Source organism: Alligator sinensis, unplaced genomic scaffold (genome assembly GCF_000455745.1).
Source record: "Alligator sinensis unplaced genomic scaffold, ASM45574v1 scaffold1081_1, whole genome shotgun sequence".
NCBI lineage: Eukaryota > Metazoa > Chordata > Crocodylia > Alligatoridae > Alligator > Alligator sinensis.
This window is the reverse complement of record NW_005842921.1, coordinates 357,891-381,307: the sequence shown is the minus strand read 5'-3', so window position 1 is coordinate 381,307 and position 23,417 is coordinate 357,891. Positions and strand designations below refer to the sequence as shown.

Sequence of the window (23,417 nt, the reverse complement as noted above, 5' to 3'; positions counted from 1 at the left end):
GGGAGCGCCCTGCGAGCCGCGCGAGTCCGGCCAGGAGGGGGCGGGCCGTGTCGCTGGGTGCACGAGGGAGGGGCAGGGCCGAGGGTGGGGGCGCACGGGGCTGCCGCGGCCCTTTTTAAGGGAGGCCCGGTGGGCGAATCCTTCCATTCTCTTCCTCATTCCCTGGAGGAGTGCTTGTCCAGGCTCTTCTCCCGCTGCGGGGCCGTTCAGAGTGTGCAGGTGTGCGAGAAGCCGGGGCCAGGAGAGAGTGCAGAAGTATTGAAGTCCAAATTCTTCAATCTCAGGAGGATTTTGGTAAAGCTTGCTGGAGATGGAGGAGAGGGATGTGAAGGGGGCTGGGGCTGTGGCCGTGGGGGAGCTCAGGCTGGTGCATCCTGGAGCAGGGGTACGGGATTCTCTGGTGTCCTCCCTTAATCGTCCCTTGCCAGCCTGCTGCTGCCTTGGACCTTGAGTCTGTGCAGCACCATCTTGCTCTGGGGCCTGCCCCCTCTGCGGGAGCCGACTGGCCCTGACCGGCCTGTGCGCTCCCTTCTCCCTAGGGATTCCGGGTGGCCTACGTGGTGTTCAAGAACCCATCCGGGGCCCAGGCAGCCACCTCCCTCTCCCTGCACGAGCCCCTGCTGATATCTTCAGAGAGTTGCCCTGTGAAAACTGGCATCCTCAGTAAGTTGCCTGCACTATCTCCAGGTCTGCCTCCATCAGCTAGAGGAGACAGTGTTGCCCAAGCTCTTTGTCCTCTGCCAAACCCCATAATGAGCAGAATGTTGCTGGCCTTTGCCTTTCTCCTCTTTTGTTTGGTGCTCCCTGTGTTTCTTGCCCTGTTAGGAAGACAGTTCTTGATATGGTGTTCCCCAGCTGGTCAGTACAGGGAGGTGGTGTGTGTACAAGGGGAGGTGAGGGGTTACATGTGGTGCCATAGTCACTGTGGAGACCCTCTCCCTGGCATCTTCAGAGTCCTCCTGGCTTGGAGGAGATACCTTTAGCTTGCCCAAGACTGGGAATAAGAGTAACTCCTGCTTCTGAGACATGGTGCATCTAGAAACCACTGCATGGCTTATAGATGGCAGTGCACTGTCTGCCTTGGAGCACCCTCCCAGTGGAGTCTGTGTAGAATCAGGTTCATACACGCTTCAGCCCCAAGACCACAGTCTTCTCCCCACTGCTGGGAGCAGCCTTGCTGTACAGAGTGATGTGACAAACTAATAAGAAGCCTCTCACAAAAAAACATGTTATATTGTGAGCTGTTGGGACCTGGGTGGCCTGTTCAGTGAAGTGTGGAGTCACTTGGCTATAGGAAAATCCAGCCTAATTCAGGTTGTCAGTCTTGCCATCGGATAGCCATTCATTGGCCTCTGTGAAAAAAGTGAGCAGGTCGCCTAGATCACGCAACAGCTGCCTGCTTTGCGCAAACCACAGTGGCCACATTTGTCATAAGCTGGTTCTGTTGCTGACACTTTGGCCTGAGGGTTGATGGGTCTGGAATTGCAGCCCTTCCCTGGTCCCCAGGGTTGTTCTCTCCAGGGCTGCAGTGAAGTGTGATGTCAGGGAAGGGCTATTACTAACCCCTTCCCTGCTTGTTTTAGAATGGATTTCCTGCTACGCTGCTTCACTGGTGAATCCAGAGGAGCTGAAGGCTGAAGTGGACACCTTCATGCAAGCCTATGACCAGAAGGTAGCAGAGGTATGGAGGCCTGATGACATACACTAGGCAGGCATCTCTCGGAAAGTCTCAGGAGCCGGTGGCTTTCTGAGGAATAATCACTGCTGCCTGGCCTATGTCTGAACAGAACAACTCATAGAGCCCCCTCTCTCCTCCTCCCCCTGCATATGTGTGTTGGGGCAGGAAGTCCTGTAAAACATACCATGCTGTCAGTCAGTATCTCAGTGCTTGGCTGGGCAGTAGCTATGATGGTTGAGTCCAGAGACTTGTATCCTCTGTTTTGGAACCCCTCCCTGTGACTTGTACTCTGACTACTCCACAAATGCACCAATTCTTGGGTGACCCAGTGCCTCTGAGCCACTACCATGCTACTGAGGGTGTAGAGTTTGCATCCTCATTTCCACAGCTTCCCCAAAATGCCTCTTGTGCCTTGTCACCGGGCAGAGCAGCGGGTGCTAGCATTCGTTCTGCTGTTGTGTGTGTGCTTGGAGAGGTGGCAGCTGGGAATGGAACCAACCATCTTGTGGTGGGTTCATCCGGAGCTGCTGCTGCTTTCTCCCACTTTCTCCCCACAATCTCCGGCTCCTTGTGTAGGAAGAAGCCAAGGCTGTGGAGGAGGAGGGTGTCCCTGATGAGGAAGGCTGGGTGAAGGTGACACGGAAGGGCCGAAGGCCTGGACTCCCCCGGACAGAGGCCGCCAACTTACGGGCTCTAGAAAGAGAGAAGCGGAAGAAGGTGCGCAAGGAGCTGCTCAACTTCTATGCCTGGCAGCACCGTGAGACCAAGCGGGAGCGTGAGTTGAGCCTCTTCCTGTCCTTCCCCATCTTTTTCTCTCCCCAGCATCCCAGTCCAAACAGCCCCTGTCTCATCTGGCTGCTTATCACCAGTAAGAGAACAGATGAGAGCTGTCAGGCAGCAATCAGCTAGCCCAAGCTGATGCTTTCAGCTCGGCCTATTAGGGTTGGGCCTGTTTGGGGTTTGGTGAGAGGCCCTCAAAGAAACCCAGTGTAGCGTTGACATGTCAGGTGGACGCCACCACCCCAAGTCAGGGTAGGAGCGAAGGCAAGTAGCGTGCTGAGGGGCAGTGGGCTCCTGCTTCAGTGGCAGAGCATAGAGCCCACAGTAGTCTGTAATAGCAGGTGCATGAGCCCCTGTCCACCCACATCTGAGCAGAAGTTCAATCTCTCCCTATTCCCATCTCTGTGGGGGGATACAGTTGGCTTCATGGGCCATGTGGAGGCAGTTATCTAAAGGTGAGGAGTAGACAGCACTGTGCTGTGACTTGATTCCTCTCCCTCCAGGACCCAGGGCCAGTGGGGTTTGTGCCCACTCAAGTTTTCCTGGCTGCTTGCACCAGGGCCGAATCTGCTCTCTGGTGTGCAAAGAGCTCTTGAGAGTAGCTGGAGTTAACACTTCTAGAGAAACTGGCTGCTCTCTGTCTCTAGCCTGTTGACCCCAATTCTTCTCCCCCTCCCCCCTGCTGCTTCTCAGACATTGCCCAGCTGAGGAAGAAGTTTGAGGAGGACAAGCAGAGGATAGCACTGATGCGGGCCCAGCGCAAGTTCCGGCCGTATTGAGCCACTCTATGGGCTGCAGCATCTTGGGACGTTAGCACTGCTGTGAGAAGTGCCTGGCAATGGCAGACCTGGGACTGCTCAGAAGTGCAGCAGCATCAACCCACCCACTTTGCTGCTACCTGGGCCCCACGGGGAAATCCCTAGTGTTTGCAAGTGAAGATCTGGAGGGTGAATCAGTGGCAGGAGGCTAGTGCCAGCTTCCAGTGCTAGCAGCCCAGTGTGGGTGTGCCCCTAGCCTGATACATGTGTGGGCTCTACCCTCTCCCATGTTAAATTTGATTGGGCCTCCCTGTATCAACCCTCCATGTGTGTCTTATTGCCCTGGTGACTCTTGTTTGCAAAGCAGGTCATAGCTCAGCCAGTGCCCCTGGGCCCACAACAAAGGGGCTGATGATTCTGTTCAGTCAAGGCCATGGAAGTTAATCATGATGAACTGTAAATAAAGTGCTTCTGTGTTTCTTAAGTGCTAAGTGCCTCTTATTTTGTTGTTGTCAGTGGGAGAGCAGCTCCCCACATGCCTGTGGGCAGGGATAATGGCAGTCACAGTGACTTTGTTGGCCAAAGATAAACTAGCATCCTTGCCCACCACAGGGAAGGATGTGCAAGTTCTGCTTTTTGGAGGTAGATGAAATAAGGGGTGCAAGGTGCAGATGGAAAGGAGAGGGAAGAGGATGGTTGTGAAGTAAAACCCATTTTACCTCGAGCAGTCTCTCCTGGACTATTTCCAGAACCAGGTGCTAATAGCAGGAGGACTGTGCCAGCAGGCATCTCATAGATTCATAGATGTTAGGGTCGGAAGGGACCTCAATAGATCATCAAGTCCGACCCCCTGCATAGGCAGGAAAGAGTCCCCAGCTAGATGCCTATTTAACCTCCTCTTGAAGACCCCCAGGGTAGGGGAGAGCACCACCTCCCTTGGGAGCCTGTTCCAGACTTTGGCCACTCTAACTGTGAAGAAGTTCTTCCTAATGTCTAGTCTAAATCTGCTCTCTGCTAGCTTGTGGCCATTATTTCTTGTAACCCCCGGGGGCGCCTTGGTGAATAAAACCTTACCAATTCCCTTCTGTGCCCCCATGATGAACTTATAGGCAGCCACAAGGTCGCCTCTCAACCTCTTGCAGAGGCTGAAGAGGTCCAAGTGCCCCAGTCTCTCCTCATAGGGCTTGGCCTGCAAGCCCTTAACCATACAAGTGGCCCTTCTCTGGACCCTCTCCAGGTTATCCACATCCCTCTTGAAGTGCGGCGCCCAAAACTGCACGCAGTACTCCAACTGTGGTCTGACCAGCGCCCGATAGAGGGGAAGTATCACCTCCTTGGATCTATGCGTCATGCATCTGCTGATGCACGATAAAGTGCCATTAGCTTTTCTGATGACTTTCGTCACACTGCCGACTCATGTTCATCTTGGAGTCCACTAGGACTCCAAGATCCCTTTCTGCTTCTGTTCCACCAAGCAGGTCATTCCTAGGCAGTATGTATGCTGGACGTTTTTCCTCCCTAGGTGCAACACTTTGCATTTCTCCTTGTTGAACTGCATTCTGTTGTTTTCCACCCATGTGTCCAACCTTTCCAGGTCTGCTTGTAGTTGTTCCCTGCCCCCCCAGCGTGTCCGCTTCTCCCCAGTTTTGTGTCATCCGCAAACTTGGACAGAGTACACTTCACTGCCTCGTCCAAATCGCTGATGAAGACATTGAAGAGTATCGGTCCAAGGACTGATGTGAAGGCCTGAAGTACAAGAGTACCTCTGTTGCCTTTAGGACCCTGAATCTACCATTGAGGCTCAACAGATGGTCTCAGATCTGCTGCTCAGCTGCTGCCTGTCTCTCCCATTCAGAATGTGCAAAGTTGCCCAAGTGCCCAGGCTGCTTTGCTGTGTAGAGCTCTAGCAGAAGCAGAGACCCTAAGGTGTAAATTGTCCTGTAAAATGGGAAAGCTCCTGCTCTACCACTGGGACCTGATTCTGTAGTTGTGCTTGGGGGGGGGTCCTACTTCAGCTGCCTCACAGATTATCCTCAATGCCCTTGTGCCCCAGGCACTTCCTTGGGTTGGGAGTTCAAGTACCTGCTGTGAGGGGGCCAACCAGGGATTTGAACCCAGGCTTGGAACCTCAGGGGAGTGGATACGTAGTGGTGAGGTGCTTGGTGCCCAATTCCAGGAATGATTCCATGGCTGAAACCCTGTGTAGATGGAGCAGTTTAGGGACTTAAGCCTCCTTCCTCTGCATGTTGCCCCTGGCCAGCTAAATGGCTCCTTGCTCTGCTGGCACCTCACTCCCACTGTGCACTGGTCAGAGATCCAGGAGATAGCAGTGTTCCTGGGACGTGCTGTCTCCATCTTTGTGCCCTCTGGACCAGGTTAATAATTGGAGAGTGCATAACACAGTTCTGATAACTGATGTAGATTTTTGGGGGACTATGTGAGTAATCCCTGGAAGCACAAAGAGAGCCCTTTTCACACTGTCGCTGAGTTCAGCTTCTCTCCCCTCTGCCCCAGGAGCTGCCTGGTACTTGCTCCCACAGGGAAGAACTGTAGCTGCAGACTGGACAAAGGCACTGGAGCAAAACGCTATGGGCTGAGATTAAAGAGAGCGAGCAGCGATGTGCAGTGAGGGGGAACCATGCCACTGCAGGGTTAAAGCTCTTCCCAGAAGCTATGCACAGCAGCTGCTGCGACTGGATTTGCTACTGTGCACACCAGAGCTCTCCTGGGATTTATGAGCCAGTTGGTTTTTAAGTTCTATAGCAATGTAACTGACCTGAGATTTGATCAGAGAGGCCACCCCTGCTCCAAGCAGCATGTTACCTCACCATCGCCAGAAAGGAAGGGGACTGCGAACGCAGAAGGACTCACAGCACAATGAAGCCTTACCTAGAGTTGACAAGAGACTTGCAGCAAGTTCTTTGATCTTGTCCAAGACCAAGCTGGAGTATTAAAGCAGATTCTCTTATTGTGAAAGACCAAGTTACCTTTGCAACTTTTCCCAGAGTAACTTTATACTGCCCCATGCACAACTTGAGCATCATGCTCCTGAGTTAAGGTTTGCTGTCCTCACAACCCTACAAGGGGTACCATGTACCCACAGGTACACTGAGCAGAGGTGTCAGCAAGCCACATTCTCAATCACTCCTGCTTAAGACACTAAAGGAAACAGGTGAGAAGAAGCATCTGAATAGTATTAATGCTGCTTTTGGGCAGGGGTTGTAGTGCGATCAGCCCTGCCATGTTGGACAAGATCAGAGAACTTGCTGTAAGTCTCTTGTCAACTGTAGATAAAGCTTCATCCAGCTTGTGCTGGAAGTCCTGCCTGGACCCTCCCAGGCCTTTCCTGAGCATCATATCAGTAAAATGGGGAGGGAGAGGTTGTTCCCTTCTGTCAGAACAGTGCAGGAGGTAACAGACATGTGAACCTTACATCTGAAAGCTGCTGAGCCCACAGCTTGGCTCCTGCTGCAATGTACTAAATGGAGGCCAGAAGAGAAAACCTTTCTCCTCACCCACTTTGAATAGAAGGACAGTTTGGTTCTTTCCTGGGAACATCCATCACACCTATTTGCTTAGAGACATTCTTTCTGCCAACCCAAATAGCTGAGATTGGGAAAGAGATGAAAATATAATTTAATGAGCAAAATATCAGGGCATTACCAGGTAAAAGTGCTGTCGCCTCCAGAGACTGGCTCTGGAGCTCCTCATTCTCTTATGTCACTACTGCCAATCTCCCCTGGGAGCTCAACCCTGATGCTACAATCTAGCTTTGGAGTCCTTGTCCTTCTCTAAGAAGACACTGATGATCCCAGCCACTTCCTCAGGCTCATTCAGGTGGACAAAGTGATTCCCCGGCACCTCCACCAGCTGGAAACTCTAGAAGGAGAGAATGTGGAAAGATGCAGGCTGAAAAAACGTGCTGCCATAAGCAGCCAGCAAGGTAAGTGCTGTGGCTGGGATATGTATCGTAAAAGAGAATTGGGTAAATCCCACGCAGAATAAATTGGTAAATATAATCCAATCTCATGGTGTGAGGCTATGAACTGACTGATAGGTGGCAGCCCTTCTCTGTCCCCGTGTCCCCCCCGTCCCCCTCCAAGCTGCTCATCCTGCATTAAACTGCAACATCAGACACTGGTAGATGATTGGAAATGTTGAAGTCCTTAACTCTACAGGCAGTTGCTAACTGGGGAATTCAGCAGATGGAGAGAGGCCAGCCTGCTCCTTCCCTGACTCAGGGTTTGTCACACAGGGAAATCAGTCTGAGACAAAGCAGGGAGAGAATCCAAGATAATGTAAAGCAGGGGTTAGCAGCCTGCTAGCTGGATCCAGCCCATGGAGCTGGAGGTTTGGGCAGCGTTCCAGCAGCTAGGAGTTTCGCTCATGCTGTGCCTGGGCGATGGGGAGAAGCAGTGGTGTCGGCAGCAGCTGGATCCTAGCCCCAACCTGCCTTGGACTGGAGCTGGGTCATTCAACCCGCCACTAGGAAACGTCACCAATCATTACTATAAGCATTTTGGAACGGCAACCTGTGTAGAGAACCTTGGAACACATGCATGCCAGAGGGGGCTAGTCCAGCTAAGGACCAGCTTGTGTGTGGACAAGCTCTCAGTGATGGCGAAGGGCAGGGTGCGCGCTCTCACCTCTCTCAAGTTAGACTTGAACGCATCCTGCAAGGGTTTTACAAAGTTCTTGCTTTTATCTGGATCTTCATGAGAAAAAAGCCCATCCTTGGCCCTAAAAAGCAAGAACAAGGCTCAGTGTCATGCACAGTACACCCTGTCTCTACAGGCCTTACCTGTTTTCCTTTCCAGAAGATGACAGTCAGAGAAAAGGAGATTGATCATGTTTGCCCTTGCTCCCACTCAGCTGGGGGTCATCAATGGTGGTGGGTAAAAGAGAGGGGTCACAGATTCACCAAGTGGAGTGAGGGGCATAACAGCCATCTCTGCATGGGTTTTATATTAAAGCATATTATATAGCATCTATAATATTCATGTATATTATCTAGCAGCCCATGTATATTCTGAACCCAGGTAAAAGAAGGGATTGATCACTGTGCACAAGTTCAGCTAATCACTGCCCTTCCCAGGACCTAGTTCTATGAAATTCTAGCTCTTAGGAGAGCTGAGCCAGCGAGTCTTTGAAAAGGGCCTAAGCCCTAAAAACACACTCCACTTCTGACTGGCTTCACCCATCCAGCTCCTCCATCTCTCCTGAGTGGCTTTATTTTTCCTTTGTGCCTCTATGTGTGTTTTTACATCAGCCATAAAACAGGCCATTGTGCTTTGCCCTGTGGGACTGTGAAAGCAGTCACTCAGGAAGAGATAAAATTAGAGGAGGTGGGGAAACCACGCAAGTACTTTTTTCTGGTTTCAATTTACAGGCTGTGGCAGTCCTGGATTTCTGCCACATGGTGGCACATGCAAGACTATAAACCTACAATCACCCAGGTTTTCAAGATGGCATCTTTAGAAATTGCTATGGCTGATTTCTTCTGAATCCCAAAAAGCCAGGTAAAAACTTAACCCCCATGCTTCCTTGAGAGAGAAGCTCCCAGGGCTCTACTTCTGTGATACAAAGGAAACTTAGGAAGCCAGTTCTGCTGCAGGTATCTGGTTTTCTACCCTCAGTTTTTCCCTCCATTTCAATGTTTATTTCATAGCAGAGCCCAGTGCTACAGGTTGAGGCCAGGGTACGTAGGATGCTCCGCTGAAAAGATGTAGATGTAGCTGCAGCCCTGCATATCTTGTTGTTTAAGATGACAAGCAATGCACAGAGACTGGAAATGGGGCAGAGAACTTGCATAATATTTACGTAACTTACTTATTTGGCCTTGCATAGCTCCCGGCAGCCCTGACGCACAGCGGGCACTGGTATCACATTGGGGGTGGCCTTGGGGGAGGTGTGTAGTAAGGGTTTTACTAAGGGAGTTTCAAGAAAGGTTTTCCAAGTTTGAGTGGAAGGCAGGTGTGGGTGGGCCAAGATGTGATCATTGGTGGAGATAGAATGAGACCATGCAATTAGGAATTAGAGACACACTTGGTATAATGATGCTGATCTCCTTGCGAGAGAGGACAAGAGCCTGCTGTAATAAGATCCTCTTCTGAGCCAACTCCCTGCATCTCATCCCCACCCTTGCCCTTGGGTGTTACACTGTAAATCAGCCCATTTAGGGATCTGTCTGGCTCCTGATAAGACAAATGCCTTTGCTGCACAGGTCAAGGTGACCAGGGTTTTTTCCTTTTCTTGTCAGCTAAGCAGCTATAAAGGGGCTAAATGAAGTCTCATCACTCACAAGCTTCTTTGGCCTAGTATTTAACCATAGCTTGTAAACTGCAGCAGCTATGTGGTCACCTATCCAAGTATTATCCAACCCCAGAACTATTTAGCTTCCAAAAATCAGGTGCATGTCAGTCTGGCCTAGCAGCCTCAAGGGGAACAGCACCATGCCTTTAATGTGCTGTTTGCCGGTTCTTCCACGTCCAAGCCTACCTCCAACAGTATTTCTCAAGGCTTTCCTTCCTCCCCACTCCTTATCTGTAATGGCATCATTACATCAATGAGCCATTGAGGGTGCACATATGTGGGGTTTTTATGCCAGCCTCAGATGTGGGTATGGCTGAGGTCTCTGAAATACCTGGATAGCCTCTTTTATATGACTTATTGTTAGTAAAGTTGGGGCCAATGTGATTGTTCAAAACTTACAGATGCAACCTGTGGGCTGTTTCTATAAGAGGCCATATCTGATATCTCCTCCTCCAGCAAATGGATCCCAGTAGAAGGGTAAGAGAAAGTGGTTGAGAAAACATTACCCTTTCACTGCTATTTTAAATGGTGTTATTAGTGAAAATACCCAAGCGGGATGCTAGGCACTACTGTAAGGCCCCAGTATAAACCTAGTTAGATATGCCTAGATTTTTAAAGAGCAATCAACAGTAGCTAGAAGATTAGATACCTTTAAAAAATCTGGACTATAGCCCTTAAAGAACTTTTGGTCTAAATAAATTAGACAGATATAGGGGGATTGGGAGTATCTCCCCCACCCCACCCCCAAACATCGCTGGTCTGTTTTGACCCCTTTCCCTTCCTCTCATGCGCCAGCTGCCTTTTTGCAACAGTCTGTAGCCCAACAACAGTTTTTGGCCACTTAATTCATCTCCTTGATGTTTTAGAGGTAACCTTTTTGGGGGACAGATGTTCAACTATTTAGCTATGCATTTACCAGACTAGCATTGCTTTTTTTTCCTACTCCTCTTCTCTTGCTTTCCTCCACCCCTCCAGGGCTTTGGCTGTTCACTGTGACTTTTCAAAAATGATGACTGAAGTACATTGATAGCTAATTCTCTTCATGCTTTAGAACATGGGTAACCCAGACCAAAGGAGATCTATGTTTGCATTTGCTAAGTATTTTTGTAATCAGAGAGGTTAGAGACTCCTTATTTAGTTGATTATGTGAAAGAAAGGTGCTAGCATTGCTGGAAAGCTGCTTTCTAACCTTCATTTCACACACTCCCCCTCCCTGTATCAATAGAAGAAGATGCCTGTTATTCCTGCCCATTCAAGCAGTGCTGGTGTGAATTGGGGGTTGGGTTGGGTAGAGATAAGGAGCAAGCGTGAAATGTACAGGCAACAAAGGGAATTAAATAGAGCATTAATGGGGCTTTTCTTCTCTCTCAGCAAGGTAGCAAGGATTATTAAGTAGGGAGCAATTTAGTGAACCCCTTGGGGACCTGCACAGGTATATCCAGGAGGTATGAGTTTTAAAAGGCTATTAAAAAGCAGGAGTCTGTGGGGTGAGGGTAGCAACTCCCCCCTTGAACCATGGGGATGGGAGAGGTGAATTTCTGAGTCTAGTGGGAGAAGGGGGAAAAAAGCTACTGCCACCCCTGCAAGCAGATGCAACTACTGGCAAGGGCTGGGAGGTATAGGGATCCCATCTAGTGGATTTCAGAGTAGAATGAAAATTTTGAATGGGAGAAGTGGGGTTGTCTCCCAAGAGGAATCTGTGGTAGCTACCACGTGCTTCAGGTACATTGACTCAGTTCTTGCCTGTTAGTTACTAGGAACCAGCAAGGCAGGGAGAACAACATTTATCCATGTCTGTCTAGGAAAGTGGACAAACGTTTGCTATCAGAGAGGTGGCCAGGCCTGTGGAAAGGGGACAGCTTCACTGTAAGAAGTGGCCTAAGGTTCTGTCAAAAGGGATTGAGTAGGGAACCTACCCTCACTTTTTGTCTACTACACAAGACATGATTGATTCCTGTTTTGTTAAAACTCTTCACACTCCCACCTGTGACTGGAAGAGGCTGTTTATTCATCACTAGTCTCCAGCTCACCTCATGCATAGGGGAGCCCTGGCAGAGGGCAATGGGCAGGACAATGGTTATGCTTGTGCACCACTCACCTGATCATTAGGACCCGTGCCTGGATCTTCTTCAGGAAGCTCACACACTGCTCCAGAGTGATGAATTCCCGGTTGTGCTGCAGAGGCAAGGATAGATCAGTCAATACACCTGGGGCAGGGGTGCAAAGGCTGCATTCTCATGGCCTGGCAGTATCTGTGGCTTCACTACCACTGAGCATCTGTAAGCTGTGCAGAGGCTCAGATGGGGCCTGGGATGCAAATCTGAAATGTGACAGATATGCAATCTTTTGCCAGGGTGAGAAGGTGTGTAATACCTCCTCAATGATGAGGATAAATGAAACAGATGTCCTTCTTAATCCAGACTTGCCACTTTGTCAACATGTGCACTAAGCCAATGGCTGTAATGTAGTGTGGACAGAGGATGCTCCCAAGATGTAATGCATCACACTGCTTAGGCTGCAAATGGGCTCTAACAGTCTAAAGAGTTACCCCATCTTAGTAGCCAGCATGGTTTTTAGCACTGAACTTTTCACAATCATTTCCTGTAGTCCAAGGGCTGACTGGGGCCTTATCTACAGCTTCCTATTTCTACTGGCAGAACTCCTGAAAGCAAACCACAGTTGCACCTGCCAAGCTGCCCTAGAGGACGGGGACACCCAAGCACTTCTAGGTGCTCTGCACAGATCCACTGCAGCAGCTGTGCAGCCAGAGAGCAATGTGCACCCCAGAAAGGCAATGGCTGCTGAAGGCATGGCAGTAGCCTGCAAGAGTGCCTTCACAGGCCTGCTGCAGAGGCAGAATAACTCTTGCCAGCAGAAGACTGCATTGCCCCACAGAGGGGGGTTGAGTGTAAACAACCTCAAAGAGGACTTGTTCAGAGTGATCAGAGAGGTCTAACTCGGCTTTTGTTGGGAAATCCCATTAAATGCAGTGGTTCCACAGGTGTGCAGTAAATTAAACCTATTCAAATATCAAAGTCCCCCAGAGGAAGCTCCATCACTTTTAAATGATGAAACATATGCAAGACATGACCTATCACAAGACAGGCCTTCTCCGGCTCTTGCTTCTCTGTGAGCTACTGGCTTAGCCAAATTCCAAGGCAGAAAGACACGGGACTGGGACAGAAAGCTGTGCTTACCTTAAGGATTCTCATGTCTCTGTTGTACACCAGGCCTGGAAAGGAAGAAGGGAGAGTTTTTGATCCCTGACAGTGGGAGATACACCTGGAGTTCCAGCTTCCTTTCTGATTTTTGAGTCCTCCCAGAACTATTTCTTAGGACAGGAGGTCAGGGTATATTTTGGGTTTCTTGGCATGTTAAAGCACCATGTTCTGACAGAAAAGGTGAGCTGGAACCTCAGAAGATGGGAACTCTGCTTCCAGGCTCTGAAACCCCAACTGCGGGGGTTTGGACCCAGGGTGCCCCTCTGCCTGGGTCTAGGACAGTGAGCAGTTACCACTCTCTTAACTCAGAAGCTGACACTGCACAGCAGCCCATGGAGGCACCTTACCACCTGGTGTCTCTGTAGCTCCTCGCTGCAGCAAGATCTTTCCACTCTCCTCTGTCAGGTGGGGGTTCGCTTCCAATAACCTGGGAAAAGACGCAGCAAAAAAATGGGAGGAGCTCGTGCTGCTGAATGGACAGCATGGAAGGGGTACCACAAAGGGATGGTGACGGAAAGGAGAGTGTGTGGAGATGAAAACCATCCTATTCCAGTGACAGCAGCCTCAGCTCTTGTGTGCTGGCCAGCCTATGCTAAGCCTGAAAACGGGATGAGGCTGGGGAGGGAGAAGTACCAGACCTTATTCAGATTTTGGAAGAAGAGGAGAAGGAATTGCAAGTTGTGGAAGGGGCAAGCCCAAGGAGACAACTTCACCTCACGGTTTTGGCCGCCCTACTTCTAACTGGGAGGATTCCAAGAACTGCTCGATGGCAGGAGCTTAGCACCATCCTGTGCAGAAACAGGGAAGATGGAAAACATACCTCTTCAGTGCTGCTTGGGGACTGCGCGTCTTATGGGGCTGGTGCTCGTTCTGCTCCAGGCTCAGGAGGCTCTCAACCACCTTCTGCTTAGATTCCAGCCATGCATCATGATCCTAAAATGGCAGAGATGCAGGCGACAGTGATTTCACACACTTCCACGGTATCCTTCTCCCTGAAGGATCCCAAAGCCCCATAACATCTGCTGACCTCATCCTTGAAAAGCAGCTATTTCTCAGCAGGGACAAACATGAGTAAGAGAGGGACTGTCAGGGGAGGAAAAAAATTGTAGGAGGCCATTATTCATAGAAAAAAATAGTACTAGATCTTTGGCTTCTCATCCTGCCACATCTCAAGGGGAGTTCAGCTCTTAGATTCATAGACTGTTAGGGGCTGGAAGGGACCTTGCAGATCATCGGGTCCAGCCCCCCTGCTCTAGGCAGGAAGACAACTGGTGACCCCAGCAAGGTGACTGTCCAGTCTCCTCTTGAAAACCTCCAGGGTAAGTGACTGCTCCACCTCTGGAGGAAGTTTATTCCACAGCCTGAACACCCTGGCTGTGAAGGAGTTTTTCCTGGTATTAAGCCTGAAGCAGCCTTCCAGGAGTTTGTATCCATTGATCCTGGTCTTCCCCAGGTGTGCCCTAGTGAACAGTTGTTCACCAGGCTCCTGACGCACTCCTCCAATATAGCGGTAAGCCACTATCAAGTCCCCTCTCAACCTTCTCTTCTTTAGGCTAAAGAGGCCCAGGTCCCTCAGCCTTTCCTCATGTGGCTTGCCTTGCAAGTCCCTGATCATATGGGTGGCTCTTCTCTGGACTCCTTCAAGCTTTTCTACATCCTTGTTGAAGTGCAGCACCCAAAGCTGGACGCAGTACTCCAACTACGGTCTCACCAGTGCTGAGTACAGCAGGACTATCACTTCCATATGTGATACTCTTTTCCATATCTAGTCAGGGGCTTCCATTCTGTCTCACCAAGATAGCCAGTTAAGTGGCATTGGCAAAATTGGCTTTGGAGTGTGGAAGTCTGTCTCACTTGGAATGGGAATGAGATCCCCCAAGTCCTTACACAAAAGCTATTAAAACAGGCACCAGAAGAGACAATGACATTTGCAAAGTGGCTTCATATTCACCTCCATTTGTGCAATTTTGAGCAGCAAATAGGTCTGTGGTTATTCAGGAACCAAAAATGGCCAGACCTGAGATACCCAGTTCAAAAAGAACAGTCTATCTTGGACCTTCTCATTCCTTCATCCTTGGCAAACGGAAATGGGCCCAGGGGGAAGGTTGCTAAGAAATGTGTTTCTCCAGAGGTAGAGCAAAGAGCCAGTCTGCTAAAGGAACCTTGTTGCCCGTCTCTGGTTATGCCTGCTAGGGGCAGAGAGTGAGCGAATCTAACCTGAGGAGCTGGAAAGAAACCACCAGATTCCAGGAGGATCAGCTTGTCTACCATCTCCGGGAAAATGCAGGAGAACTGGGAAGAGGCAAAAACTTTATGAAAACTGTATTGGACAAGAAATCCACTTATATTGGCCCCAAATGTATTTGTCTCATACAGAGTATCCCTGTATTTCCCCCCAGCCTCAGAATTATCACCCACCCAGCTCAGAAGACTGTCTGGCTGGGTGAACTCCACCAAAAAGGATTTCTATACTCACCATTCCTGCAACTGTCCCACCTGTGTGAAAGAGAAGGCCACCTGGTTTATACACAAGAAACCCAGTGCAGCGGCATCATCATCCCTTCCCCAGAGTGGGTGTTACTAGGATGGCCTATAAGTCCAGGTCAGCCATCTTCTACAAGGAAGCAAACGTCTCAGTCTAAGGTTTGGGTCCTAACCACAAGGACAGCAAATCTCTCAACAGAGGGTGATAGAGGGAGGAGTCCAGTGGTACCATCTGGGGGCTGCTGCCAATGTGGTAGTCCCCTTCAGACTCCACACCCAGTCTCCCTCAGTAAGGACCATGAGCCCACTGGGCCCTGCTAGCTAAAGCAGAGCAGTGTTTGGATACTGCATGGATATTGTCAGAAGATGAAGCAGCCTTAGGGGGGAATCAAAGCCAACGGGGAAAGGAACAAATTCCATTTTGAATTATGTTCCGTGGCCCGAGGTTGAAATTTAGGAGCCCTGGAGCCCCTGGCTCTGCAGCAGAGGTCTGGCTGATGGCAGTGGGAGACTTGCATGAGACCCAAAGTGCTTTACTTGCTAACAAATATTGAGCACACCAGAAAGCTCTGTTAAAGTATATTCATGATTGCTGCTGAATGGGAGAACATGGCCACCTCTGGGGTGCCACTCTCTGTTCTGCACTGCTCTCCCTTACCCGCTCTGCTTTCTCCCTCCCATCTGTGCCTTGGTATCATGTTCTCCTTCTTCCTTCAGAGTGAAATTGAGGAGGCGAGAAAAGAATGGAGGGAGGAGGGGGGGAGCTATTCTTCCCGACAGCATTTCCCCACTGGATTTCAGTTATGCTGTGGCCATGTCTACACCTACCTGCCTCTGCTGCCAGGAGTGCTGGCGGCAGACAGCAGCAGCTACCTCTGCCAGGCTGCCAGCACACATGCACATCCATCTGCTCCTTGTGGTTCTGCTTAGCAGCTGCATGGCCAGAGCACAAAGCGCACCCTGGGAAAGCATCAGATGCTGAGGGGCTCACACCTGGTAGCTGGCAGAAGGCACCAGAGTGTCCAGTAACTTTCTGCTGGCTGCTGGGTAGTGACAGAAGCCTTGATCTACTCTGCAGATCTATACTCTGCAAAGTGTAGATCAATACCTCACTCACTCCAGGTGTTGCAGCAGAGGTTAGGCTCCCACTTTCCCATCCTCTCCGAGTAAAGCATCAGCAATTAATGAGTGAATGACACCCCCTTGCACTGGAGCTGCTTTTCTTGTACTGAAGAAGCCTAAGAAACTGTTAAAGCTTAGATCTTGTATAATTCAAATATGCCCGGTGGGCCATATAATTACATCACATGCCTGGGTGCTTCACACTGACAGCATAAACTTGATCTTAGCCCAAAAGAGGCCAACACAAAGGGCTGGAGCCAGTTACTTATTATTGTTTGCTGGAGTCAGAAAGCCACAGGGACAAAAGATACACTTACCCATACTGTGACCCATTAGCGTAAATCGACTCCACTGCAAGGCTAGAAGGCAAGAGATAAAAAGCAGGTGGTTCTGTGTTAGATACAGCAGCTGCCTCCACCTTCCCACATGCACACAGAGGCTTTACACCCAGCTTCTGCTTCCTGATCAGGGGATAGGATAAATAGGCCAGTTTCTTCCAGCCTCAGCTTCACTGTGAATGCCTGTCAGCAGGCGCCAGTGCTGTGCAGCTTCTTCTGGCACTTGGACTCACCGTGCCTGAAAAGCATCCAGCCATTCCTATTCAGGGCAGGTGTTAAGGGCCATCAATCAAGCAAAGCAGCTTGTCTAGGTACTGCCCTGTGGGGTAGAGGAAGTGCAGACTGCTCTGCTGCAGAATATTCACAGGGGCCAGGACGGACCAGCACGGCGTGGCCACAGGGAAGGGTTTTTATTGCTCTAATTGAAAACGTGCTGCATAATTCAGCAGCAGGTCAGGCTCCTCCATTACATGATACATTTTTATAACAATCCTTGAGGTTTGGGAAAAGCAGCCTAGACATTTACACCCTCATCTGTGCTACTCCTATAGAACATGCTCTGGCAGCCTCAATTCTAGGCAGCAGCACATCAAAGGAAAGCCTTACACACTGGCAGAGGGGGTCACAAGTAAAGTTTGTACCTGGGGTCAAACTGGGTGGACACTCTTGCCCCCCACTACCGCAGTCACCAAGTGCCATGACTTACCCCTCACCCAGGCACTCTTGCTTTTGTTTATGGCTGGACTTACTGTGGTACCTACATGTAGCAGCAATGATCTCTAGGGAAAGGGAAGATAGGCAGGAGCTAGAGACCCTCACAGGATGTACTCACAGGTCATCAGCTTTTAGGGTGGTTTGTTCCTCATACAGTTCTAAGTGTTTTGCTCCTGAGCAAGTCAGTAACAGGGCTATTTGGTCAGGCAGTGCTTGCATAGTGATATTTTTGGTGTCTGGTAGGGCTGCAGCCCTGGGAAAGGGCTTCCTATTATGCTTGGGTTTCAGTTCAGGAGGGAAGTGGATCCTGCTACTGCCAGCACCCAGTTCCTATTGGGATCTGTAATGGGTTTAGGGAATCCCCATCCAAAGTTGCTTTGGAAGGCAGCAGTGCAGCTCTGGTATGTGGAGTTTTGAGGCTGTGAAGCCTGCCTTGTATAGTCCTAACAAGCAGAGCCAGACAAGGGTGTCAGTCAAGAGAGTGAGCAAGGGAAAAGGGACTGAAGAGATAAGATTTCCTAGTGTTGGGAGGGATGCTATAGAGTTTTCAGGGTGAGAAGCTCCCCTGAAAGAGGCTCCTAGGATCCTCCAGGTTGTGAGGACCACAGAAGTGTCAGGTGAGGAGACTGGAGCTGTGAACAGATGCTAGAATCCCAGGATGGGGACAGAAGTTAAAAGCTTCTAAAAAAACTAAGGTAGGAAGTGATAGAGAGTGTTATGAAAAGTTGTGAGAGAAGTGTGGCTTATTGGCCTATCTTCACAGCTGCTAGAGGTCCTGAACCAGGAACTAGAGGGTTCCAGGCTTACCCTGCTCAACTATCTCAACCTCCCATTCAGTGCCAGAGGTGTCCCGATGCAACCAGCAGTGAGTGGAGTAGCGGCTTGCATCCCGAGCAAGTGAGGGACTCTTATATAGTCCCAGGAGCCAATATAAATCTGAATGGGACTGGAGAGAAGGAGTCAAAGGGAGGCCAGAAAGGAACACAAGGGATATGTCTAGACATTAAGTTACTTCAGAACAGCATTGCCAGGCATAGCATGTCCAGGCATCCTATCTCTGGGACCAGAAGCAACAGAGCTACCTTAGTGCAATGCTAGGGGCAGATGAATGAGCTCGGTCTTTTAGCAAAATGTCCATGCTGTTTCTGGTCTGGGAGGCAACATGCGCAGAGCAGCATGACATATATCAATCTGGAGGATGTCTAGCACAATACATTGAAGGACAGACGTACTCAAAACCCTCTGCCCTCAGGTTCTTCTCATCTACTCACCTGCCACCACCCTGCGAACCTCACTTACGTAGTCCAGGAAGTGGCAGGGAAAGCCAGCAGGCCGGTGGGATGACAGGCCATGACCCCCGAAATCCATGGCCATGTAACAGTAATCTGAAAGGGGGATGACAGTAAATCATGTGGCAACACCCCTGTGATGTGATGTGCCAGATCCCCTGCCCCATCCTATCTGACCCACCTTTTGGAAGCAATGGGATGAGTCTGTTGAAGGTATTGGCATTGTCCAGCCAGCCGTGCAAGCAGAGCATGGGATGGCCTTTTGGGGATCCCCAAGCTTTGGCTGCAATGTGGCCCCAGGGAACAGGGAACTTCAGCTCTGAGAACATGCCTGAAATAAACCACCAGCATATTTATGTTCCCTGGGGGCTACTGCTTGGTTCACATGCTGTGAAAGTCTGTTAGATGCACACGCTGCACTGCAGAAGGCTAAATGAGGACTTTGGAATCCTGCGGGCTCCATGCTGCACTCTGTTAATAACTGTTTGCAGCCTCTAACTTTTGGCTGTAATACTGCTAGCCAACAGTCCTGCTGCTCTTCACTTTTCCCAGCCCCCCTCCCAGGACATTAATACTTTTCACTCAAGTCCTTCTTTTTCCCTCCCTTATGCCAGCTTTACCTGCTGTTTGGACAGAAGTGAGTTCAATCAGCAGCTATTTCTCTTTTAATCACAGAGATCATTTGCCAGGATAACACGCGTGCGTGCGTGTGTGTGTTGGGACTCTCCCTCTAGCTTTAGTAGCTGGGGACTCCCTTGGGCAGAAAGATCTAAGCTAGAAAATCTCAGGCACTTCATTTTCCCTAGGGTAGGGCAAGGTGTTGCCTGGCATTGTCCATATCCCCTTCATTTACACATCTGAATTCAAAACCCTGATTTCAAGCCCCACCCTCCCATCTGAGGACTACCTCTTCCTGAACATGCTAATGCTGTTCTTCACTTCACTGGCAGGAAGAGTCAGGCTTTCACTGTTAAGCAACATGAGAATTTTTTCTCCTTCCTCCACAGCACCTGCTAACCCAGTTGGCCACAATCAGAAAAGATGGAGTGAAGAGCAAGCCTGGGCCTTAGAAATGGGCTCCCTTAGGTTAGCAGCACAGAGACCTTTACCTGTCACAGGCAGAGACAACCATTTCATCAGGGAGGACATGAATTTCTCTCTCTGTTTCCTGGTGCCTTGAAAGAAAAGTAGAACAGTGTCTACTACATACACTGAGCAATGGGAGAAGGGAGTGGGTGGAGAGAGGAAGTCATTTTTTTTTCTTTCAGGACTGTTGCCCTGTAACCTGATGTCAGATTTCTGCTGTCTGCCCCATCTCTCTCACAGACTCTGTCAGCTCTGCTATGGTGGTGCTTATTATTAGTAACGGTTTTGCACTCACCATCCATCAAGGTCCCTCTGCTATAGAACCCTCCCCTACGGCAAACTCCTCATCACACCACTGGGCATGTGTTAGTACACGTAGAAACACTTGCATAGTGTTGCACAGAACTGAGTCTTGTTGAATTTGAGCAGCTCTATCAAATTGGATGTGACACTGGCCAGGTTACACTAGAAACTGCTCCTGGTAAAACTGGTTGGCCTGTGCTTTGTTGATCTTAGTGGTATTTCTATATTGGCAAACACCCTGATGTAGACAGGGTTATGCATTGTTGTGGGTAGAGCTCACTTCAGGAAACTCCTATAAGCTGTTTAAAAATCACTCTTTTTGCCAGCAAAAGCTGTATGCATGCTGGGATGGTTTACTGAGACAAAGTGGCAAATGATTTCTGTTATAGACTGTTCAAGTCACTCCCACCTGGCTACACAAAGGCTCTCTGATAGGAACGTCAGTCTGATTCCTGGCAGTACAGCTAACTGATAACAAAACCAGTATCACAAATAACTAGCCCCAGGTTTTCAGCATCTTCAGAGACCAGGAACTGAAGGGGCCATGGAGGGTGAACTCATTCCTTCCCTTTCAAGCGGCCAAGTTCATTAACCAAATTCTGTTAAACTTAAGCAATTGCTCTAGTAGGTACTTAGCTTGGATTGTCACTGCTTCTTTCCCAGATCTGAGGAAGAGCACTTGAAACCCAAATGCTCATCTCTCTCTCCTAACTGCACAAACTGGTTCCATAAAAGATACTGCCTCCCCTCACAAATCTTGCTTCTCCCCTATCCCTGGACCTTCCCTACAGCACCACTAGCACTGACCTTGGCTGTAGTCCTTTGGTAGCTGGCCCAGAAGCTCTGTGGTTCTGCTGGCTGCCCTTGTCTCAGGGGCTTTGCTGTGGCACTTGTCCCAGCACTTGCCTGACTCACTCACTGAATAGGACAGATTTCTAAAATGAGGAAACCAGTTATAGGAGCCACACCTAGGAGGGAGAAAAGCAGCTGGGTGTGCAGAAGAGCTGCTCAGCCCCCTGCCTGCCAAAGCAGCAAGCAGCTGCCCTGATTGAGCCAGCTCAAAGCAGAGCAACAGGGCAAGAGAAGGGTGAAAAGCAAAATCAAGAGCCACTTCCTAGTTGCAGCGGAACAACAGGGAAGGTCCTCCCCCTTTGGATGCAGTTCTTAAAGGGATCCACACTGCTAAATCTCTCCATCCTGCTCTCCACAGCCTCTGTGTTAGTGAACCAATATAACAGCAGTGGTGACAGCAATGGTATCCCATGTGTTACACTGAATGGTACCCCCCAGTCTATGCACTGCACTGAGGGTCTGACTCTTCTGCCCAACACAGAAAGGAAGATCCCTGCTGCTTAGGGAAATAGCTGCTCGTCTAACCATGCACACAACAAGCGCTGCACAGGGCTGGGACAGAAGAATGCTGTAGCCCTGTGCAGACTTCAGACAACCAAAGGCAAGGGATCCTTTCGCTGGTGTCCTGGTTACATGCCGAAGTGAACACAAGGAATGAATGAGTATGAAGGATTGGAATCTCAGCTTGCTTGGCAGTCCAAAAGGCAGCACCGCTGTGTATATAATGTCTTATCTTCTGATTGTAAACTCTTAGAAGGAGGGTTCCCCCCTCACCCCTTCCCTCCCTCCTCCCAAGGGTCAGCAATAACCTTTTGTGACTCCAGACAGCAATTGCAGCCAAGGGTGCCAGCAGTGGCTCACCTCAGCCTCAGCTCTGATAGAAATTCCTGCACTTGACTGCAGGAGGCCTGTGAGCTCCAGCTCAAGTGATGAAAAACAGGCATGAGGAATTCAGGACACAGGCAGTCCTATGGTTTCATATAACATCGCTTCCTTGCTCAGCCCTGCCTGCTGCGTGGCAAGCTGGACCTCACTTGTGGCTATGTTCTTGATTTCAGCAGTACAGTGGTGGAAACTGTGTGGCAGCTGAGCTGGGCAGGTTAAATCACTAAGCACACTTGTAGCTTGACAAACCCCTGTGTGCCATCCTGCCTGCCCACTTGTCTCCGGGGTGCCCTGCAATGTCCTGCTGCCTTCCCACAGCAGGGCTTTTGTGTGCCCACACACCTTATGACCTTCAGTCCCTCTATATCAGGAATACCCCTCCTCCATGCCTTGGAAACACTATGTGTTGGTTGTACTGTAGCTGGGTTGGTCTAAGGACATAGGCAAGCAAGGTTCTTTGAGTAAATCTGATACCTTTTATTAGACCAACTAAAACAGTTGGAAAAACAGCTTGGAAAGAAGAATTTTTCCAACTATTTTAGTTGGTCTAATAAAAGATAGCGGATTTACCCAAAAAATCTTGTCTGTCTTAGAAACACTATGTGATTCTATGCTCTAAACTCCTTTCCCCAACCTTTTACCCCATTTCTTTCTGTCTGGGAGATAAGCCATTCCCATTTTAAAAGGTTGAGAGGACAGGCAGTGCTGAGATGGGGACTGCTGTTAGGCAGGAGGGGGTTAATTTCTGCCATCTTTGACTTATAAAAGATGTCCTTAACCTTCTTAACAGAAGATGGCACTTGATTAATCTCAGTCCTGCTTGAAGCTGCTGGGGGCTCTGTGGATCCCCTGTTCCATGACATTTTGGAATTGATCTGATGCAACCCTCAAACATTGTTGCATTACAGATGGAAATAACATCCAGGTGAGCGTGGAACCTGGCTTTGCTATGCCTTTCAAAGAAATTAGTCGCGAAAAACAACTTGGCACTGTGATATGCGGACTTTACCTGACATTTCTGTTAAAAAAGAGCAGCAGGTAAAGAGTTATTAACTTAGTTGGGGGGGGGGGTAAATGTTATTGTTATGGTATTGAATTAATACCTGGAAATTAATAGGACCCTTCTCAGCTTTCAGAGCTATTGTTTTAGGCTGTCTGCAGGCTCTGAAAGATAGCATATCAGTTGCAATTGATTCCAACTTTTTGCTGCAAGTAAGATGGCTAGAAGGTAAGGATATTTTAAGTCAAAATTTGAAATATAATTCTACAGAGCAGAGGGATTTCTTAGCAGCACAAAATTCATGGGACCATGCTCATAATCATGTAGACTTTCATGGGAAGTCTCTCATCCAGATCCTGCTCAGACCTGCCCTTTCTTAGGTTGAAGAAGCTGGCAGGCTCACAGCAGGCTGAGATAATACAACTTTTGCCTGTAATTACCTGGGTTAGATTAGTGTTGGATTTTGGCATTTTAACTTGACATCAGTAAAGGACAAAATAAAGTAACAGCTGATTCAGGACTCAGTAAAGAATAAGGAGGGTCGTATAATTAGTACCAGTCAACATGAGTTTATGGGAAAAAGCCTGTCAAACTA

The 23,417-nt window shown here is 49.4% G+C and overlaps 3 protein-coding genes across 5 annotated transcripts in view; 2 read left to right on the top strand and 1 right to left on the bottom strand.

Annotated features, from left to right (window-relative positions):
* The window catches only part of RRP7A (ribosomal RNA processing 7 homolog A), a 3,947-nt gene extending 247 nt beyond the window's left edge, over window positions 1–3,700 (top strand). The window contains exons 2-6 of the mRNA XM_006036176.2: window positions 6–294; window positions 540–663; window positions 1,584–1,681; window positions 2,255–2,453; window positions 3,152–3,700. Of these exons, the coding sequence (XP_006036238.1) occupies window positions 6–294; window positions 540–663; window positions 1,584–1,681; window positions 2,255–2,453; window positions 3,152–3,237 (796 nt within the window). The 3' untranslated portion in view covers window positions 3,238–3,700. The remainder of the gene's footprint in view (window positions 1–5; window positions 295–539; window positions 664–1,583; window positions 1,682–2,254; window positions 2,454–3,151) is intronic.
* Window positions 3,701–6,819: 3,119 nt separating this feature from the next.
* On the bottom strand, window positions 6,820–21,275 carry SERHL2 (serine hydrolase like 2). 3 transcript variants are annotated; one of them, XM_006036164.3, is made up of 13 exons: window positions 20,893–21,275; window positions 19,806–19,871; window positions 18,878–19,027; window positions 18,679–18,792; window positions 16,673–16,714; window positions 15,226–15,245; window positions 14,967–15,041; window positions 13,570–13,682; window positions 13,097–13,176; window positions 12,726–12,760; window positions 11,627–11,703; window positions 7,863–7,956; window positions 6,821–7,095 (listed from the first exon to the last, which is right to left on the bottom strand). In XM_006036164.3, the coding sequence occupies exons 2-13, from the start codon at window positions 19,843–19,845 to the stop codon at window positions 6,976–6,978; spliced, it is 960 nt and encodes a 319-aa protein (XP_006036226.1). In that variant the 5' UTR covers window positions 19,846–19,871; window positions 20,893–21,275; the 3' UTR covers window positions 6,821–6,975. The 3 variants fall into 3 exon arrangements, with proteins under 3 accessions (XP_006036227.1, XP_006036226.1, XP_025048210.1); XM_025192425.1 differs by having other exon boundaries at window positions 18,707–18,792; XM_006036165.3 differs by lacking the exon at window positions 19,806–19,871 and having other exon boundaries at window positions 6,820–7,095.
* A 1,351-nt stretch (window positions 21,276–22,626) lies between these two features.
* LOC102388724 (suppressor of cytokine signaling 1-like) overlaps window positions 22,627–23,417 on the top strand; it is a 32,364-nt gene continuing 31,573 nt past the window's right edge. The window contains exon 1 of the mRNA XM_006036163.1: window positions 22,627–22,747. The gene's annotated coding sequence lies outside the window, so the exon portion shown is untranslated. The remainder of the gene's footprint in view (window positions 22,748–23,417) is intronic.

Coding starts and splice junctions, on each gene's coding strand:
- SERHL2 (XM_006036164.3), bottom strand. CDS start 19,845: ATGTCCTCCCTGATGAAATGGTTGTCTCTGCCTGTGACAG. Junction 16,715..18,678: donor GGTTCGCAGGGTGGTGGCAG/GTGAGTAGATGA, acceptor CTTGCCTTCTAG/CCTTGCAGTGGAGTCGATTT. Junction 7,957..11,626: donor GCACGGGTCCTAATGATCAG/GTGAGTGGTGCA, acceptor CTTGCTTTTTAG/GGCCAAGGATGGGCTTTTTT.